General features: G+C 41.0%; 1 protein-coding gene across 2 annotated transcripts in view; it reads right to left on the bottom strand.

Annotated features, from left to right (window-relative positions):
• Positions 1-21,668, bottom strand: part of fam171a1 (family with sequence similarity 171 member A1) — a 39,660-nt gene extending 17,992 nt beyond the window's left edge. For both annotated transcript variants that reach the window (XM_061674051.1, XM_061674050.1), the window contains exons 1-5: positions 21,247-21,668; positions 5,991-6,218; positions 5,317-5,409; positions 1,431-1,589; positions 134-310 (exon numbers count right to left, since the gene is read on the bottom strand). In XM_061674051.1, coding sequence (XP_061530035.1) covers positions 134-310; positions 1,431-1,589; positions 5,317-5,409; positions 5,991-6,218; positions 21,247-21,340 — 751 coding nt within the window. In that variant the 5' untranslated portion in view covers positions 21,341-21,668. The remainder of the gene's footprint in view (positions 1-133; positions 311-1,430; positions 1,590-5,316; positions 5,410-5,990; positions 6,219-21,246) is intronic.
• Positions 21,669-22,564: the final 896 nt, after the last annotated feature.

A 22,564-nucleotide genomic window follows, 5' to 3' on the forward strand; every position in this document is an offset into this window, starting at 1 on the left:
ATATGAGTACACTGCAATGCGTTCAAGGAGGATGAGGACATTTATTTCTGAAAAATCCATACTAGACATCTGAACTCGTGCTTGGAACAGCAGAAAGCTTCCCGTGGGTCAGTGTGTTTCTGTCAGTACGTACCCAAACGTGGGTCAAATCTCCAAGCAGGGACGTGATCATATTCCTTCAGGCCGCTGTCTGCAGGCAGAGGGACAGAGATTGTGATTGGCTCATTCACCTGCAGCTCAAGTCCGTCACTGGCCAATAGGTGGACGGAGACGGCTGCCACAGGAGTCAGCTCCAGCGACTTCTCAGCTCCTGTGAGGCAGAAGAAGGTGAGGTCGGGGTTTAGTAACAAAGCAGTGTGGATAAAGGAGAGATGTCAGGAGGGGTAAGACAGACAGGAAAGAAAACAAGGGAAGGGCAGGAAAGAAGTTAAGAGTGAAAAAATGGGAGGTGAGAAGTGTCACAAAGCGCAAGTATGCCTGCCTGCATGGAGTGGGGGGGGGGTCTTTGGAGGGCTATTCAAGCCGAAGGAGCAAGAAGCAAATGCAAACTTTTTTTTCCCAAATAAACAATAAAAGTCCAGTTGCCTTGATTTGCAGATTACCGTGATCTGGATGACTGAGAATCTAAACAGACACAAGGAAGCTATTATGTTTTCACCACCGTTTTCAACTCATTTGTGAAAACACAGAGCATCACATGTAGACTACTAGAATTGGGGCCTGTCACTTCAACAACGTTATTTTCATTCTTCTTTCAACCATTGTGGAATCACCCGCTAGGAATTGTGTGTATACTGTACATCTCAGTTGACTGATTGTGGCTATACTGTCTAATGCATATTACAACTCTAAATTGCCCGTAGGTGTGAATGTGAGTGCGAATGTTGTTTGTTTGTATGTGCCCTGCGATTGGCTGGCAACCAGTTCAGGGTGTACCCCGCCTCCTGCCCGATGATAGCTGGGATAGGCTTCAGCACGCCCGCGACCCTAGTGAGGAGAAGCGGCTCAGAAAATGGATGGATGGATGTCTAATGCATCTTTACTAAAGTTTGTTACCAAACATCAAGGTCACGAAAACATGACCAATCAAATTTAGTTCTGTGGCCCATTTTTGAATTCCATATTTTTTTTAAATCTGAGACTAAAATAACTTTTTTGCTTGATTAAAAAACAAACAAAATAAGCTGATTTTTAATTTTTTAATTGCTTTCCAATTAAAAAATGGAAAGAATGAATGATAGACAGCTTATGCAGGCATGAGGCTTGTAATAAAACAGCATGCGCACATGGGTTATTGTGTTTGATTATGGTCATGTAGACGAGAGGCTGCTCAGGTTCAGTCAGCCTTTCTTGTGTGCCACTTTGTCTCCTCTTCACTCCCGACCCTGACTCCAAACCCCACCTAGCGTCTCTCTGCCTGCTGCACCTACCTGTGTCATTGTTGGCGGGGACCTGCAGATAGGGAAAGTGCTGGATGCGCGAGGGGGAGTCTGCCACAGTGAGCAGTGCAGTCAGATTGGCATAGGATGTGTTGACAGGAAGAGTCAAGGCTCGGCGCTGGAAATGAACGCTCGGCTGGTGCCTAAATCCTTGCAGGGACACAGAAATATAGATGTCATACACTTGTTTGGGGACACGAACATGACAAATCACATTTAGATGGAGGTGTGTCTTTTTTTTTTCCATACATAGGACAACTGATTCTTATTTCTAGACTCAATACAGTGTTTTTATGTTTACAGTGCCCATCCTACATTATCATTCATTATGGCCAAAATAATCACGATTATTTTGATCAATCTTGTAATCACGATTATTAATCATATTTAACTTGTTACTATATCACATTGTACAGTTTGCACATGTATTTGCTTTTATTTTGCTTTGTTTCACTCTGCTGTCTGCAGCCAGGTGGGCATTGTAAATACCTTACCTGGATAAGGTTCAATAATAAATAAAAATACATGACTTCATGGACAGCTCTTAGTCAGTTTTTAAATACAGCAGTATTACCTGTAAATGTGTAAATCTGTGTTCTGTAAATTACATATTTATCTGTAAATCTGTAAATATCTGTTTGCCTGAAATGTGTTCTGTAACTGTAAATGTGTTTGCCTGAAGAAGGAAAAAAAAAAAACAAAAAAAAAACAACATACTGTACATTGTAAATATTTATTTATGGACGTACAAACGCAGACAGAAAGCCAGGCTTCATTTCCTTGTCTTGCACGATGGCAAATGTGGCATTTTTCCCCCGACTGGAGGAGCTCCTGCATAGGAAAGTTTGTTATTTTTTTCCCCGCCGGCGACTGACTGTATTGGGCCATCAGAACGTCCCCGCCAGCCAACCTCACACCGGTGTTCGCCTCCTCTGGCCCAGCCGAGGAAGACGCACACCGCTTGGGCTTGGACCAACGCTCCTTAGCGGGACCCAGTCAGTCAGCGGGGGACCTTGTCGCCGGCGGATCTCGCCGCTGAGCCCGTGGTAGCGAAGTCGGGCCGAAAGCTCAGCGAGCACAGAGTTTGTCCAGCCTGCTCCTTGTCCGCCAAGTGCAGCTCAGCGGGAAAACGTAACGATCAGTGTTTGGAAGTTTTGCTTTTCAATTTATTTTAATCCTCTTATTTTTAACCCTGCGGAATGCCGCATCCAGTAATGGCAACTCTGTGAATGAAAAAGTAAACACCTACAAAGGTCTGTCAACCAATCAGCATTCATCAGCACATCTCACCCCCTCAAAGAGTTCCTGGTAGCTCTCGGAACACCCTCCCCTCCAGGAGGAACGAAATAATCCAGGGGGAACCTACCGTAACCTGGTAGTTTTTTTCAGTGGGGAGACAAGGGGGAACTCAAGTTACCAGGGTAACTAGGTAAATTCCTGCAAAGGTTCCTGGGGTGGAAAAGCCCCAGAGAAGCAGAGAGAATATTTGCCTGTGAGTATTGTTGTAAGCTTTGTGTGTGTTGGTACTCCGTGTCCTAAAGTAAGAGTTGTTTGAAGGTTTGTAATTACAGTAACATCTATGCTAGTTTACATTAGCCACTCAATATACGATTATGCAGTATATATGATATATATAATATATGAGCAATTATTTGTCCGTTGCCATGTTCGGCATGTATTTAATAAATATCAATAAGGTTCCACTAATAGGAGAAATAGTACACTGCACACTGGCTTGGCAAAGTGATATCATTGTGGACCGACGGAACATTCCAGAGCTGTGAGCACACACAGCCAGCTGTGTATGAGGGTTTGTATTTTTGAGGTAATGATTCTGGTGTGCACATTTTGAATAACAAGTAATATTAGGGCTAAAGATTTTGGTAAGAGCTGAGGTTGCAAATTGTGACCTGGTTTGTTTAAAAGGAAATGACCCTATTTCTGCTCATTGTGCATCCCCTTCCTCAACACTTCATGCTTTTTCCCTTTCCACCTCACCTCATGCTTCTCCTTCTGTTGGACACTTTTACCCATCCCCCACTTTGCTCAAAATGCTCCACCCATATCCCCACTTTCCAGCACAGATTGGATCATCTTCCCCCCACCCTCCTTCATTTCATTCTTTTTTCCCCTCGTGCCACACGCCAAGGTTTATCTCTCCCCAGGGCTCCCCTCGTCGAGACAAACATTTAGAAGTATGTCAGACAGGACATAAACTACCCTCCAGCAACAGTTTACGTTAATGGTGTCTGTACATTTATTGTGCGTCTGCGAAGTGCATGCTTGTCAGTCCAAAACCACAAAAGACTCAGCAAACAAAAGACAACTAATTTGATCTTTTCTAATTGAAAAAGCCCCTTCTAATAGAATCACACACATGTTCATAGAAGCTGGCCGACAAAGACATTTGTATTCATGTTTTCAGAGCAGGGCTGGACTTTAAAAATTTATGTTGAACACACGAGGCCCACACTGACAAAAGTTGCAGTAATACATAGGCAATGTTTATTTTGATCAAAGACAACATATTGCATGTTTATGTATACTAACATCGGGGTAATACAAAATGATAATATGTAAAAATTATATGTGGTATAGAAAATGGAGGGATGGATATGCTACATTTAAACATTTGGAGTTCATCATTCTCTAAACGTGATCAATAACTTTAGTCTTATTGTACCAGAATATCTTCTGATATTTTTAAAATTATTGTTTTAAATACAGGGTGCCCACAAAGTATCTTTTCAGTTTAAGTAATGTATTTCAAAAGCAACTGATGAGATATGTTACACTCATTCTACATACACTCAGTGGTGAATTATTATTATTATTATTTTTAATCACATTGCATTTGCATGTTTCAGGTTCCATGTTGAGGAAATAAAAATGCAAATGGATACTCCCCAAGACCAATGTGTATTGTGGTTTAAAGAAACAAAATCAGATAGACCCAGGAAAATTACAGGATTTGGTATAGAAGACATCTACTGTCACATCCCTAACCCTAACCCTATCATCCATGTTGGTAGCGGTGTAGTACAATCTTGATGTGCTTCATGAAAGTAATGGTGCCCATATAGAGGTGTCTTAAATGAGGTTTAAAAAAAATAAAATAAAAAAAATCCAATCCTTATTTTGTCATGATTCCCAGAGATTTGTTTATTCATTTGCTTTCGAAATATTTTTACATTGTAAATAGACGTTACTCTGTACTATATAAAATACAGTGGTGCCTTGAAATATGAGTTGCTTAAAGCGCTATAACACGCCACATAGATGACATTTGTTAACCTATCTATGGCATTTTGTATCGTTTGTTAGCATTAGCCGAAGCACATTCTGCTTAGGCCAAAGCTATGTGGTTGTTTTAAATACACGTATAAAATGTATTTTCTTTTGTTTGTTTTACTCTGCTGTCTGCAGCCAGGTCGGCTTTGCAAATGAGAATCTGTTCTTAATTGCCTTACCTGAATAAACAATGGTTAGATGAATAAATAAAAATTCTCTTTGCTTTATTTTTAGTTTGGCTGTAAACTTCAACTGGGAGTGCCGTTAAACAGAGAAAAAATGTTCACTATCTGCCAAACTGCTGCTTGTTCTGAAGTGAGTTGATTCACTGCCAACATGCGGCAATCATATCTGAAATTTTTGCCGCAAGTCAAAGCAAAATAAAAAAAATAAAAAATAAATTCCCGAACGATGGCTCATATCTCTCTCTAAAAACCCATTATTCAGGTCCCTTGTACCTTAAGGCGCCACTGTATGTATTGCGTCAAGGTAGCAGCATTTGTTAATGCAAACTCTCAAAAGCTAATTTATTTCTACTCAACAGACATCAGGTTAGTTTGAAAACCAAAAAAGGCACTACTTTTACCTTGGAAATCCGACACGATCTCCACCACATCTTCATAGACCGTCAGAGTAGCGGATCTCTCTGGTAGAAGATTCAGGCTAATGGAGGAAAATACTGGAAGACAAACAACAAGTGTACACAATGCATTAACTGCGCAGTTTTAATTGACAGATGGACACAATCCTGCATCTACCTGACTATAACTCACTCATTACTATCAGGCATAACAAGTCATTAAACCATCTTTATACATTTTTAATAAAACCAGCTTCCTGTCAGTAGCACAGGACACGAGCCTGACCTGGCAGAATGTACTTCTTTCGTTACTCTCCCTTCCTCCGTTTCACTCCTCCATTGTTCCGAACTGGTAAGCGTGATAATCCAATTGGCTGGCGTCCCCGTTAGCTTATAATAGCCCCACAACCCTACCACCCCCATACTCTTCCACAAAGCACTGTAACTCGCACACACACTGTCACACAGAGGCCCCTTTGGGAGATGAGCGTGTGTGCTTGTGAAAGTGAGACTGAAGCAGGCCCCCTTTCTGGCTTTTTGGCAGGGAGTGTAATAAATTAGTAATGGAGCGGGCCAGTTGTTATCTCACACACCTGAGATGAACCCACACATTTCACACACTCAACAGGCAGCAGAAGAGTGTGTGAGCAATAGACTCATCCGCTATAGGTGATACATACCAGGTAGTCGGGAGGGTGTCCATGGCACAGAGTTTGGCACATATCCGTGTTTAGTTGCGGCGACGAGCAATGGTGTCCCCAGGCGGTAAGGAAAGCGCAGGTAGGTGTTGCCGTCAACCAGAGAGGTTTCCGTGGTTACCAAAGTGTGGTTGGCAAAGAGTTGTATGGATGCTCCTGCCAGAGGCTGGTGAGTGCTGGCATCGCTCAGGTGCACCTTCAGAGTCACCTCTGTAAACACAAGGGAAAAGATCACAGAGATCGCACGTATTTTGTGCTGCTAAAATCATGAGGGAGCAGTTTACATACAAATGTTGCATTAGATGACGTTAGAATAATAGTCATCTCTTAACCAGAGGTTCGGTTCATTGTCTTGCCCTCTGGCTAAAGTCTGCAGATGACGCATTCTTCATGTCAACCTAGTGACAACTTCCTGGATTCCTACCAAAGCAACTTCCCCTCTAAAACAATGGATCATTTCCCTTCATCAAACATGGACCACAGCATACAAAACCACCTCTGAAAAAAGTAGTTAAAATTTCAATTAAAATCTTAGCAACACATTTTGTCTCAGACTGTGATCACCCTTGAGGGACATTAACATATGCACTACAGGCCTAAAGATAATACTGTGGAGTAAATTGTTTTACCCGTTTATTGCGGGGGATACGTTACAGACTCACCCACAATAGTAAAGGGCTGCCATACAGAGACGATGTAAAACTTTTTTTTAAATAGTTATTCTTCTTCCACACGCTTTAAACATTTAAACCTACTAAAACACACTTTTTAAACAGATTCGAAACATGTTTGAACTAGACTTTGACCAGGCTGATCGGTATCGGCCAATATTTTGCATTTTATGCTGCTCGGCTTTAATGTCATCATTTGCAGATCCGATCAATAATGTCATTGATTGGCTCCGCAAAAGACATTTACTCCGCGTCGCCGCGTTCACAGTATATTTGAATCCAAAAGCTAGTTTATTTTTAGCCTCGTCACGTGTCTTTTGACGTAGTACTGTAAATATCTGACGGCCAAAGAAGTTATTTAAAAAAAATAAAAATAAAAAACCCTCGGCGGTGTGGGACAGACAACACGTAATGCCCGGATCTGACTAAAAGACAAATTTGTTCTTTCAAAATTGCACTATGTCAGACTACTGCAATAAAATCCTGTTTTTTACGATCATTGGGTTTTATCTTGTCAACTCAAATGCGACCGGATACACTCGTTACCGTGGCAATGACAACAAGAGTGGAGCGACCCAACGGTATTATAAGGACAAAATGGGGAAAATGTGTGTTGGTGGTCACCGGTGCTCAGGACAGGAAATCACGTTCGTTTAAGGCTTGCTTGAGGTATGGTCACGTACTGTTAATACGATATGGCTCACAAGCAGGCAATAAAATGTTATGTAGCCTAGCAAGCTAGCGGTAGCATGAACGGTTGGACGTAAACATGCCGCCGTTCTGCTGAATCATGCTCTAAAGTTTCGGTGTGGGTGAAGTAATTTAATTCAAAATAAAGTTATTTAATTACCGTAAATTAGCACCCATTATTTCTGTCATGTAATGTTGGTTTGGCCTGACTGATTAGAATACACGATCTGACTCGAGCAGTGATTTCCAACCTTTATGGAGGTAGGGAACATATTTTACCATTGAAAATTCTCAAGGCACACTAACAACCAAAAATGTCACAAAAAGTGGATACATTAATTACTGCATTTATTTCCTGCCATCTAACAGAAGAACATATAGAAACTAATATAAACATTAATTTGTTTTGTCTGTCACTATGCCTCACTGGCATAATTAGAGGAACAAAGATATATTATTTATTGTAAATATAATTTTTTGAGCAATTAAGTACACAAGTATATACAGTAAATGAACAGGTCATTTAAATAGACACATTCCTCCATGTTGTGATCGGATCGGTAATCGGTTATCGTTTTTTTAAACTCGCTGATCAGCCCCAAAAATCCTGATCGTGTAAAGCCTAGTCTGAACTTAAACAAACAAATTGAAAGCATAAGAAGTACCGAAAATATTGTAAACATTATAGCATCTGTGTACGTCCATGTGCCTTTAAAAGGCAGAGCCTGGTGGGGAGGCATGTGACGACAGAGAGTCTCCATAAGTGTCTGGGTGAGAGCTGTAGTCGACAGCAGCTTCTGCCTGTGCTCATTGGGTTTTATTGTTCTCCCGGCGTTCAGTAAATAGATGAAAAGTGCATCGGCGACTGTGCTCTCCTTTCCCACATGTGTTACATTATGTAAAAACATATGGTTAAAAAATAATAATAATAATTAAAAAAATAAAATAAAATAGCAGGGAATCTTAAGGCAAACCTATTTAGGATACTATAGAAATGTCAACTGCTGCTCAACTCTCATTTGAAAATGGTACCAAACAGTAGTGGATGGAAGTTCCCTTGCTTTCTACATCAAATCTATTCCAATTTATCTAAATTATGTCTTCTTTAATACCAGCTTCAGCATTATTGCCGAAAGGTGCACAGACAACCTGCAAAACAGACACACCTCTGGTCTCTTTGGAGGCACTTGTTTGATCATTGGCTGCCGACTGACCCGTGGTAACCTTTCAATTAGCTGAAAGGTTTTTCCACTCCCTGCCCCAAAACATGCCCTCCTCCCCCATACTAAAACGCAACTGAATTTTGTCTGTTTCTTGTTCAATCACCTTCAGCCACATGCACACAAACTATGGATGAATGCCCCTTCCCCCCTCTGCGATTCCACAGTCGACCAGTAACAACTCTGACAATGTTTGTGAGAGTTCAACCCGCATGCTGGGTCACAAAAACAGAGCTGCTGCTCCAAATTATATATTTACTTAGGTAAAGTTATATGGTGCTTCATACTGTGTGAGCTTTGGCAAACTAAATGCATGACTACTTTGTCCGAGGTATGATGGGAAGATCAGCTCCCCGTGTCCACTTTTTGACCTTTCACCACATTCTACCCTTTATTACATTGATGCAAGCAAGGCGGAGGCTTGGAAGAGCACAAAGAGAGCGCTGGAAATTCCAAACTGCATCTTGACTTGGTGCATGTCACGACCTCACTTCCTGTTCCACTCCCAGGGATCTGTTGTTAGGGGTACCAGCTGCACTCACTTTAAAAAACACTCCCCTGGGAGAGCCCAGAATGACAGGCAAGAACTCACAAATGCAACAGGCCCCTCCCAGATCTCATCCAATAAATCAGCAGCGGGGTGACTTCATTGTTAAACAAGCAGTCTCCTGCACTCCAGCATGGGGGAGAACGTAAACCTGAAGAAGTGCAAAGCAGCACTCACTTTGCCCACTCCTTATCACTATGGATTTAAGAATCATGTGGAGAATAACGGCATAAAAAGGGCTATGTCCAACTACCACATGCAGCAGCTGCCAAAAGCTGCAGGGTGGCTATGCGCGTTTGTTTACGAGTTAAAAAGCGAGGGAGAGACACATGGGGAGAAAATGGGGTGGCAGAATGAGTTTGGCATTCTTGCTTGCTGAAGCACAAATTCAAATTGTTAAAATCGTTTGAAAGAAGTTAACCCAAAGTATCACGGTAGTATTTACGCATCATATAGGAGCCGGATGAGGGATTTACTATCTTACTTACTGTGTTCCCTTTGATTGTTTTATATTTATGTCATAGAAATGTTTTTCAAATCTGTAGAATCATGGGGCCTGGTACACACATGAAGACAATCGGATTGTTTTTCTACCAATTATGCCCCTTCCTGACCAAGGACATCAAACGACATCTTATTCCTTATAGGATTATCCTTAGGTCTAAGGTGGGGCTGCATATTGAATCAAATTTTAATTGTGATCATGATTTTAGCTGCCACGAGTAAATTTTCCTGATCATCTGTGATTTTTAAATTTAAAATGTGGGCTGTGCTTTATGTGAAGAACTTGCTCAACCAGTAGTCAGCCAACCACCAGGGGGCGAACTCATGGTTCGGGCTTCATTAAGCTGCCTAAATAACAAGCGAGCGTAGTGCGCTCCCTGCAGCGGCGAGCAAGCAAGGAGAAAAAAAGGTACAGCAAACACTGGAGATGATGGTGAGGAGCTACAGGTAGTGCCTCGAAAAGGGATCCACGTCAGTTTTCTGGACACGTTTCGATTCAGGGCAAGTGATGCTAAATAATAAGTCATATGTAAAGAGTGCAGCAGAGTCATCTACCCCGTGAGGTAACAAAACCCATCTGTTAAACCATCTGAAGAAATAGCAGTCAAAATAGTCAAAGTATTGGACAAGAAAGCGAGTTTGTAATCCCCTCACGTTGTGTATACCAGGTAACTACTGCGTAAGCATACCGTAGGTTAGTGATAGACTACTGTAGTGGTGTAACGAATCATAGATCTACATCATTATATCGATGTATCGATTCATATTCCTACGATCCAACTGGATCGACCTGTGCTTAGCAAAGTTAGCCTTCTGGATGTAAATATATCAATTTAAATTGTTTTTATAGGTAATGAATAGATTGTATTGTATCGATACCAGGAAATAATCCAGGGTTTGCGCCTGGTTAGGGTCGCTGTTTTCTCCTTTGTTTGATTGCAAAGCAATCAATACATCAGGAAAATCTTTATAATTAATAACCATAATTAATTTTACCCAATTCCATTACAAGAAACAACAGGAATCTTGGAAATTCCACCTGCAGTGTCCAGTACGCAGGTACTTATTTTACATTCACACTGGATGAATTTTTGGCAAAAAAGTTACTGAATCGATTTCTAGCCACTGAATCGTTTCGGATCGTATCGTTCTAAACGTACCAATATCGTCCTTGAATCGAATCTGCAACCACGAATCGTGATCCGAATCAAATTGTTACTAAAACAAATCATTAAACCCCTTGACTACAGGAGTTCTTGCTTACAAATTTAGTTTACATCGCCACTGTAGGAACAGAACTCTGTCGTAAACCGAGGACCCCCTGTACTGTCATTAAATATGATTTCCCTCTGGAATATCTGTCAGTCCGTCTATAAACTAAAGAGTTTCACATACAGATGACAAGATTGACAAAACAACATCCAAATCTGACTGATTTACACAGACTTGCAGAAACAACTGTCTGCTATAAGTGAATGAAGACTGGTACCCGTTTTCAAAGGGTCATAAATGAACTTTACTGCTAGACACAGTTCTCATCCGTTTTCAGTTCAAGCCTGTCCCTACTTCCCGTGTTACAGTGGATAAAGCCTTTAAAGCAGCTGAGACAACTTTTCAGTACGCAACAACTAGTAATTATCGCCCAGGACAATTATCGGCGCGGATATCCGCATTTTGGCAATTGGCCTTTTTCTTTATTAAAAAAATAATAATAATTTTTTAAAAAACATTTTAAAAAATAATAATAATTCTGACGGCCGATAAGTAATCTATTTAAAACTGGTTAAACATCAGGGAACTATTGATTTATTTAAATTTTCTGTTAATTTTATGAGATGCTGCTGACCCTGGGAACTCCCTGCACTTTTTGTTTTTGTTTGAACTTAAACCAAAAATAAGTGAAAAGATTGTCATTCAGTTACATTAAAAAGCATTTAAATCAACTGAGACAACTTTTTTGCACTCAACAACTAGGGACTATTGGCCAGGACAATTATTGGCGCTGATATCCGGCATTTTGATGCATATTGGCATTGGCCTTTTTCTTTAAAAAACATTTTTTAATTAAAAAAATAAAGATAAAAATAAAAATAAATCTGACGGCCGATATTTCAAACTGGGTAAACTTCAGGGAACTATTGATTTATTTAAATTTTCAGTTAATTTTATAAAACATGCTGCTGACCTTGGGAACTCCCTGCACTTTGCCATTCAGTTATATTGAAATTTTGGAAAACTTAATTTACTATAGAAAATTTTAGGGAGCTATTTATTTGTTTAACTTTTTTAGACATGTCTGGGTGCTCCCACACTTTTTGTTAGAATTTTAAAACAAAGTAGTCTATTGTCCAAGATAATAATAATTAAAAAAAACTATCATATTTTAAATCTGAAAATCTGTTTAATAAACACTTTTTAAGGCATTTAAACGAAGTTAAGTGTTTGGAGTTTGTATTATTAAAAATTTTGACGCCAATATTTTCCCTTTTACTGCAAATAAGTAGCCGTATATCAGTTTTCGGCCTCCTTAACTACTTTGTATTTTCCCTGAAAAAAACATATCGGTCTATCGCTATCAACAACAGAGCAGACTATGTCCAGCTAAACAGCTCACACAAACATATTACCCTACCCTGCCCTAAGTTATCCTACACACCCATTGACCTTGCTATGATCATGCAAGCGAAGCAAAAGGAACATCTTGTCTCACATTTAATGTTCTTACATCAACCTCAAATAGAAAACTGGCTTATTAGGCCTCAAACCATAAAACAAAATGCTTGGCGTCTAGTGCGATCAAATGTTGGTTGGCTAAAATGTGATCAGGATAATGCTATTGTTTTGTTAAATGTAGGGCTGCACGATATGGACCAAAATCGTTATCTCTATATTTTTAGGCTAGATATTCTGTTTTCTCCTGTAAATCACTATATGTGTTAAAATCAACCATTTGATTCATAAAATAACACCAAGATAATGAACCAAGCAGACACTACAGTTGGATTTTGATCACCAAAATGAGTATTCTCAGTTTTAAGCCAATACAAAAACACACATGCGCTCAGGAGTTTTCTGGATGGGTGGGGGAGTGTCTGGCTTACTGTGAGAGGCGAAACAGCAGTGAGTGAAAGAACAAAACGTTACGTGAGGATTTGTACTCGATGGTCGCGATATGGTCATTTTATACTCACGTGCAACAACCTGCGATATATACAGTGGTGTGAAATGTGTTTGCACCCTTCCTGATTTTTTTTCCCTTGCGTGTTAGTCACATTTAAACATTTCTCATCAAAATAAGTTTAAATATTAGTCAAAGGCAACACAAGTAAAAACAAAATGCAGTTTTAATCATTAAGGGAGAAAAACAAAATCCAAAATTACTTGGCTCTGTGTGAAAGAGTGACTGCTCCCCCTTTTAAAAAACACAATTTAGCTGTGGTTTATCATACCAGACTTCAATTTCTCTAGCCACATCCAGGGCTGATACTGCCACACCTGTTCTCAATCAGGAAATCACATAAATACTGACAAAGTAAACCAAAAGATCCTCAAAAGCTAGACATCATGCCGAGATCTAAAGAAAATAAGGAACAAGTGATAAAGAAAGTAATTGAGATCTATCAGTGTGGAAAAAGTTATACTGTAAGGCCATTTCTAAAGCTTTGGGACTCCAGCGAACCACAGTGTGAGCAGTGGTGAACCTTCCCAGGAGTGGCCGGCTGACCAAAATAACCCCAAGAGAACAGTGACGACTCATCCAAGCGGTCACAAAACACCCCAAACATCCAAACAACTGCAGGCCTTTCTCAGTGAAGGTCAGTGTTCATGACTCCACCATAAGAAATAGACTGGGGAAAAAATGGCCTGCATGGCAGATTTCCAAGACGAAAACCACTGCTGAGCAAAATTAACATCAAGCTCGTTTCAATTTTGCCAGAAGAGATCTTGATGATCCCCAAGGCTTTTGGGAAAATACTCTTTTGTCTGACAGAAGTTGAACTTTTTTGAAGGACTCTGATGTAAAAGTAACACATTTCGGAAAATCATAACAACAGTAAAATATGGTGATGGTAGTGTGATTGTGTGTGTGATTGTGTGTGGTTCTGCAGCAGGACAATGATCCAAAACATACCAGCAAGTCCACCTCTGAATGTCTGATGAAAAACAAAATGAAGACTTTGCAGTGGCCTAGTCAAAGTCCTGACCTGAATCCTATTGAGATGCTGCGGCATGACCTTAAAAAGGTTGCTCATGCTTGAAAACCCCCCACCCTCTTGTCTGAATTACAACAATTCTGCAATGATAAGTGCGCCAAAATTCCTCCATAGGGCTGTAAGACAGTTATTGCAAGTTTTCGCAAACGCTTGATTGCAGTTGTTGCTGCTAAAGGTGGCCCAACCAGTTTTTAGGTTTAGGGAGCAATCACTTTTTCCACACAAGGTCATGAAGGTTTGTATTTCTTTCTCCTTTAATAATAAAAATCATTTAAAAACTGTATGGCGGCATGGTGGCCGACTGGTTAGAGCATCAGCCTCACAGTTCTGAGGTGCGGGGTTCAATCCCTATCCCCGCCTATGTGGAGTTTGCATGTTCTCCCCGTGCCTGCATGGGTTTTCTCCGGGCACTCCGGTTTCCTCCAACGTCCCAAAAACATGCATTAATTGGAGACTCTAAATTGCCCGTAGGCATGACTGTGAATGGTTGTTTGTTTCTATGTGCCCTGCGATTGGCTGGCAACCAGTTCAGGGTGTACCCTGCCTCCTGCCCGATGACAGCTGGGATAGGCTCCAGCACGCCCGCGACCCTAGTGAGGAGAAGCGGCTCAGAAAATGGATGGATGGATAAAAACTGTATTTTGTGTATACTGGTGGTGTCTTTGACTAATATTTAAATTTGTTTGATGATGGTTAACCTTTAAGTGTGATAAACATGCAAAAAAAAAAAAAAAAATCAGGAAGGGGGCAAGCACTTTTTCACACCACCGTAGAGTACATTTGATGTATTCCCCACCCCTAGTTAATAAAGGTACCATAAAGTGTCAAAAGCTGTTTTTCACTGTTGGTCAAATATTCACAGTTATAGTTCCCCATACAAATGTTAGCAAATACCCATCTATCACAATACCAACCTGTGAGAACGAACTTTGGTGCAGATCACTCCAGTCACCCTGTGTAGGTCTTCAATGTTTTTTAACAAGTAAGACTGCCTGTCTAATTGTCTAATTACCTTAGACAGTGGAATTATTCAATCAAGGCATGGTTAACACAACTACTACTCATGAGTCACACATTATTTTTTTTCTGTTGCAAAATCTGTATCATTATTCACTAAGGGGAGAGACTAATGGTAGGTTGTGACCCTGCTATTTCACCGGGATTAAAAGAAAGGATGGGAATCAATGGTTTATCCCATTAACTCAGCAGGGGACAGGGCAGTGAGGTTACATCACCAAGCCTCCCCACTCAAGCTAGAGATTAAGCGGCCCTTATGCCTCTGGCCTGAACATACACTCCACTATTTTATCCAAAATTAAACAGATTATTTTTTTAATGGTTCTGATCCTTGGGCATGCTGCTCAGCTCACCACCAAACATACATACAGTAAGCAAAAGTATTACATTACCATTATTGTGATATTGTTAACACATAGAAGATCTTGGACTTTGATAGCTACCAGTCGCTTTTGGATGTCTGCGTCTTCTATAAAGTTCTGAATGGACTGGCCCCATTACAAAACAAAAAAACATCCAGAGGAGCCACCAAAGCACTAACTGGAGGAGACTGTGAAATACAATGACACAAGACTAAATTTGGCCAAATGGTGGCATCTGTTAAGAGGAATACAATCATGGAACTCACTGCCAAGTCATGTTAGAGACTGTGACAATTACACCACCTTGAAACAGACCCTTAAACATTGTTTGAATACAAACCTGCTCACATGGGTGAACTTTTCTTATTTTCTATTTTATGCATAAACTTTTAACTTTTATGTGAACCGTGACCTATTTTTAGGTAATATTTCTACATTCCGTCCATTTGTCATAGTTTATTGGTTTTTTTTTTAATTATTTTTTTACTGAATGTGTTTTATGAAATCCACTTTCAGACAATGGGTGAAATTTAGCCACTGTGCTAACTCTGGTATACTTACATGGAAGCTTTTTTGCTAATGTGTTATTAATGTGCATTTTCCTAATCAAATAAACAATCATCCATCCATCCATTTTCTGTTCCGCTTATCCTCACTAGGGTCGCCAGCTATCTTTGGGCAATAGGGGGGATACACTCGTACTGATCGCCAGCCAACCGCTGGGCACAAACAAACAAACAAACAACCAATTTGCACTCACATTCACACCTACGGGTAATTTAGAGTTTTCAATTAACCTACCATTCATGTTTTTGGGTTGTGGGAGGAAACCGGCGTACCCGGAGAAAACCCACTCAGGGATGGGGAGAACATGCAAACTCCACACAGGGGAGGCCGGATTTGAACCCGGGTCCTCAGTACTGTGAGGCAGATGTGCTAACCAGTCGTCATCGTGCCGCCATTAAATAACCAAATAAATAAAAATAAATCTGGTGACCGACATCAAACTGGTGTCATGATTTGATTGATTGTTCACGTCCTAGCAACAACCCATGAATTGTCTGTGTTGCAGATGTAATGTCATACCTAGTATAGGCAGCTTTACACTGATTGAGATCTATAGCCAAGGGTAAAAATTCTGTCTAGCACCCCTCATCTCTATTGCCTACTGGACAGAAGATACAGCCTCATTATTGATCTGAACACCCAACTCCCTGTTTGGGACATGTGAAGGTCTGTCTGAAGCGAAGTAAACTTCCCTCAATGAGAATTGTATTCCATTCAAAGCCACATTACCACCAAGCAGTACACTGCAGTATGGATCGAATCAAGTTTACACCACGTAGAAGTGTGGCATCATACAAGAACCAGCGGGAAAAAATCCTTCCATACTGCTTATCTTGTTTAGGGTCGCGGGTAAATTGGAGCCCATCCCAGTTTAGCTTGGGCAACAGGCAAGGTACACTGGACTGGCTTCCAGCAAATCACAGGACATTTATAAACAACCAACTAACCATTGACAGTAACAGTCACATCTAGAAACCCCACGCAAGCTTGATGAGAACATGCAAAATCCATATAGAAAGGTAAAAACTGAGATCATACCTGAGGCAGACATGCTAGGTGCTCGGGGTTGAATAACAACATTTTTTTGTAGTCGACTATAATGTGATGAAAGTTGAGTCAAAGTTGACAACAGTAACACTGTCTCACTCACACTCAGGCCCTATAGACGTTTATAATTTACATATCACTCCCACCACACTTCAGTTGTACAGCCAGGTTCATGACCCTTGTCGTGCATGCTTCCACTCCTGTCCTTGTCCTGTCCTATCCTTCCCTCACAGGGTGGGGAGTAACACTGTGAGGGTGATTTGCTGGTGTACTGCAGCCTGATACACTATCCAAACATCCATCCATCCATTATCTGAGCCACTTCTCCTCACTAGGGTCGCGGGGCGTGCTGGAGGCGGGGTACACCCTGAACTGGTTGCCAGCCAATCCCAGAGCACATAGAAACAAACAACCATTCGCACTCACAGTCATGCCTACGGGCAATTTAGAGTCTCCAATTAATGCATGTTTTTGGGATGTGGGAGGAAACCGGAGTGCCCGGAGAAAACCCACGCAGGCACGGGGAGAACAAGCAAACTCCACACAGGCGGGGCCAGGGATTGAACCCGGGTCCTCAGAACTGTGAGGCTGACGTTCTAACCAGTCGGCCACCGTGCCGCCACTATCCAAACAATATATTGTTAATGTTACCTAAGACCAACAAATGCCAAGTTTGCTTCATGTTGTGATTATAAGTGCCGTTTCACTCACTACTCTGTAACGCAAAACCTTAGCCCTGTTTACATTCTTGCGACCGTCGCTGAACAATAATAGAAGAGAGTGATGTCATATTGTTTGAAGCACTGCACTGGGTTTGCTTGGAATGTTTGGGAACCAAATTAGAAGAGAAGCTCACCACATTTTCAAAACCTTTACTGATTTGGACAAAAGAAAGTGAACTGCAGTCCCTTTTCCACTACACTGTAGTTATTCACCCAGCCATGGTTGTACTCATTTACTGGCACATTTCCATTGTCAAAATCAGGACTACAATATATTACAAGGTAAGCTAAATGTAAATGTAAGGTATTTGGTCACATATACAATGTACATCGAAATGTCTTCTCTAAATTCAACTCATCCACGAGGACCAAGGTCAACCAAGGTATGATTCGTAGTTGTTGGTCAGCTGGGGTTCCAAGTAGGCTGTACTGATAGAGTATGGGTCACATGAACCACGTCTGTGAATCTGTTCACTCATTGGTCAAGCAGATTTTGCATTACCACGCCCTTCATGAGGACATATACTGTACACAAACAAACAACCACTCGCATTCACACATATGAACAATTTAGTCATCAGTGATCCTAACATGCATATTTTTGAAATCTGGGAGGAAGCTCGAGTACCAAGAGAAACCCCAAGCAAGCAACACATTTGAGTCCCTAACTTAAGAACTCCAAGACATAAGTGCTAAGCACTTACCACTATTTCACTCTCCTGCCAACCCAATCTAAATCAGGTTTATTTTGCTGATAGCAAATAGCACAGTAACAATAAACTAAATAACCAATAAAACAACAACAAACAATAAAAACAAAGCAAGGGCACCATTTATAACCATCTGCACTATTAACACCAATATTCTGTTGCTTTATCTTATGATGGTCTTGTGATGAACATTGACGCCTTAATTGCACCTAACTGGCTACATAGTAACAGGAGTTAACTTTTAAGAGTATTTGACAAATGTGAATGTTTGACCTCATACTGATAAAGAAATGAGCAGTTGAACATACTGTTTAGCTCAGGACATTAAGTGGAATCTTTATCAATCACTGCCCCTCAAAAACAATAGACCATATTCATTTTTACTGTTGATGTACAATAAAATAATTCAGCCATCCATTTTCTCTACCGCTTATCCTTCCGATCCTCAGGACTGTGAGGCAGATGTGCTAACCAGTCGCCCACCGTGCTGCCCCAATAAAATAAATAATTGACATTCAATTCAATACTGATCTGTGATTCCCTGGAGTTGTACAAGTGAGGCAAGGCGACCTCTGCAAAACATTTGCGTCTTTGGAAGCATTGCCTCCGGTCAAAAGTTTCCATTGTAGATAAATTGCTGCTTTTGCAACAAATAGATGGGAACCACATCTTTGGCAATGTTCAGCCAAACCGACTCTATAATTGCCTTGTTCTTTTTTCTCATGCTAAAAATAATGTGTAAATGATTCCGCTCATATTGTCTGTCTTATAGCAGGAATTTAGCTCACTTTTTTTTTAGTCACTAGAGTGATCGGAAAAGTTGCTAGATACGTATGGAGCAACCAAATCATGGCTATGTTGCCAACACTTTTTTTTAAAAATAGCTTCTCCCTGTTGGCTGCCATGCTGTTAGTTGTGTCAGTTCACATAAGCTACCGACGTTCGGTAAATATTAAATTGAATTACATTAAATGTGGCTGAATTACATTCGATTGAACAGATCATGATTACGTTAGGTTTCATGGTGTTTAATGGTGCACTTGGTCGTTATGCTGAATAGACTTTACACCGATCTGATCGGTATCGACTGATAATTAACATTTTATGCTGATTGGCTGATCAGCTTTAATGTCATAATTCGCTGATCCGATCAATGCAAAAAACATTTACTCTGCGTTGCCATTATGTACAGTATATTTGAATCAAAAAGCTAGTTTATTTTTAGCCATGTCGCGTGTCATTCTACGTAGTACTGTAAATATCTGACCACCAATAAAGTTATTTAGAAACAAAAAAAACATGTCGGCGTTGTGGGACAGACAACATGTAATGCCTGGATCAGACTACAAGACAAATTTGGTCTTTCACGATTGCACTATGTCAGACTATCCATCCATCCATTTTCTGAACCTCATTCGGGTCGCGGGCATGCTGGAGCCTATCCCAGCTATCTTCGGGCGAGAGGGGGGGGGTACACCCTGAACTGGTCGCCAGCCAATCGCAGGGTACAAAGAAACAAACAACCATTCGCACTCACTCACATTCACACCTACGGGCAATGTAGACTCTTCAATCAATGTACCATGCATGTTTTTGGAATGTTGGAGGAAACCGGGGCACCCGGAGAAACATGCAAACTCCACACAGGGATTTGAACCCCGGTCCTCAGAACTGTGAGGCAGATGTGCTAACCAGTCAACACCGCGCCGCCTATGTCAGACTACTGCAATAAAATATTGTATTCCAATACCACCACATCCCGTTTTCTACGATCACTGGGCTTCATCTTGTCAACTCAAACGCAACTGGATACACTCGTTACCATGGCGATGACGACAATAAAGGATTGCCCCATGTGTTTATAAGAACAAAATGGGGGAAAACTCGTGTTGGTGGTCACCAGTGCTCGGGAGACGACGTTATTTTAAGGCTTGCTTAAGATATTTTCACATACTTTTAATGCGATATGGCTCACAAGCAGGCAACAAAACGTTATGTAGCCTAGCAAGCTAGCACTAGCACTAACGGTGTAAGCGAACATGCCGGCGTTCTGTCGAATCATGCTCTAAAGTTTTGGTGTGTGTGAAGTAATTTAATTACAATAAAGTAATTTAATTACAGTCAGTTAGCACCCATTATTTCTGTTGTTGTAATGTTAGTTTGACCTGACTGATTAGAATACATGACCTGACTAGAGCAGTGATTTCCAACCTTTATGGAACCAAGGCACATATTTTACAATTGAAAAATCTCCCGGCGCACCAACAAACAAAAATGTCACAAAAAGCGGACACATTAATTACTGTATGTACTTCCTGCCATCAATAGAAGACCATTCATTTGTTTTGTCTGTCACTATGCCTCACTGGCACAAATAGATGAACAAAGATATATTATCCATCCAACCATCCATTATCTGAGCCGCTTTATGCACATTATGTTGCAGAATAGAATCCAAACTAAGTTTAATTTCCTGATAGTTTTCAAGGAGGGCATCATTTATTATTCTGATAATGTATCTTTTAGTGGTCCTATGATTAGCTTTGACAGGTAAACTACACTTATACTGCTATACGCCAGTATTGCCCTCAGGATTTAACTTTTAGTGTCTTTTTAACGAATGTGAAGGTTTGACAGCAGATACGACTTTCTATTGATCAAGAAATGAGCAGCAGGACACCCTATGGCTCTGGACAATAAGATCGGACTCGCGGTCACTGCCTCTCAAAAACAATAGCGCGTGTTAAATGATGCGCTCTATTAAAGAGAGACGACTTGACGAATGAACACAAAGAATAAACAAGTTTTCCTAGGCTCCAGCTAGCCGGGCTAACATTAAGCTAGCTAAGTTTCGGTCCCATCAGCATCCCGACCGGCTAGCGGTACCATTAGCCTCAGAAAACATCGAACCACTCGCTCTCTTGAGACGGGTCAAGGTATGCCAAGACGTTCGGTCTGAGTCTTTACCTTCCTCCGACGTTTTGCTGGAGCCTTGTGAAACAAACAGGAAGAATACAAGCACGGCAGTCCAACTCCCTTTCCCTTCCACAGCCCGCATCATTGCAGATGGGAGTATCAACGGCTCAAAAAAAAAGAGGGAACAAAAACAAACAAGCAAAGTGGTTGCCGAATCTTTTTGGCTTTGACAAACTCAACATGCGCCCACATCGTCGTATACTCCAATTAGTCCGTAAAGGCGGTGGCTCTCCATGTTTAGCAGCATCAGCGTTCCAAAGGTAAAGCCGTTTCTTGTCTCCCGTCGCGCATCCACAGCCCCCCTTTTCCTTGCTTTCTTTTTTTTTTTTTAATAGACGAGGTAGGGTCAGAGAGGGAGACAGCCCTAAAGCCTCACAGAGCCCACATGCCCGAAAAACAGCACCAACAGGCGGCTGCCTACATCCTCGTTGACATTCACGGAACTCCGCCTCCCCTTGCTGGTTGAACGCAGTACTGTGCACTAGTCATTGTCATCGTTGGATCGTCCGAACGCGTGTTAAGACTTTATAGTGGGGCTTCTGAAACGTTTAGAGATCCAAGGAAACTCTACATGGAAGAACATTTTCCCCTAATCCTTACCCCAGTTAAACAAAACTACCATGTGCACGCCAAAATATTATGGAATCGAAATATTCATGACCTGTTTCATTGAAAGGAACTTAAAGGGCGAGTTTGGAGTTTAAAACATTTTTTTTTTTTTTTTAATCATATATGTTAAAAGTGTCTGCATGATCTGTCAGTAGAATATTATTAAAATGAGCTTGTCATGATCCATGCTTTGCAGTTCCTCTTTTGGAGCTTGGGTGGCGCTGTGTGCCTTGTATGGAATCAGATTAGTGCCAAAAAGAGTCACACGAAAATGTTTAAATCAATCTGTTAGGCACTAATCTAACCATACCTCTCCCTCCGTCTCAGTCTGCTCTTGGGTCCAATTCACATCCTACTACACTCTGTGACCGATCTTTTGAAAAATCACCCCTTTCTGGCTCCATCTCAGGCTATGTTCACACCGCAGGTCAATTCCGATTTTTTTGCCCAATGTGACTGTCTCGGCTTTTTTCATGTCAATGTGTACAGTACAATTCTGCTTTTTTTCCCCCATATCTGACCCAGGCCTCTTTCATATGTGGATATAAATTGGATATGTATCTGACGCGAGTGCAGTATGGACACTCACAGGGCGCGCATCCGAGCGATGCATCATCAAAAGGTGGCAAATGTCACAATTGTTCGACAAAACAACGGTGGACGAAGCAGCAGAAAACAGACAATGTTGGCTCCGGTTACA

The sequence above is a fragment of the Phycodurus eques genome, chromosome 4 (assembly GCF_024500275.1).
Source record: "Phycodurus eques isolate BA_2022a chromosome 4, UOR_Pequ_1.1, whole genome shotgun sequence".
NCBI classification, from domain to species: Eukaryota; Metazoa; Chordata; class Actinopteri; order Syngnathiformes; family Syngnathidae; genus Phycodurus; species Phycodurus eques.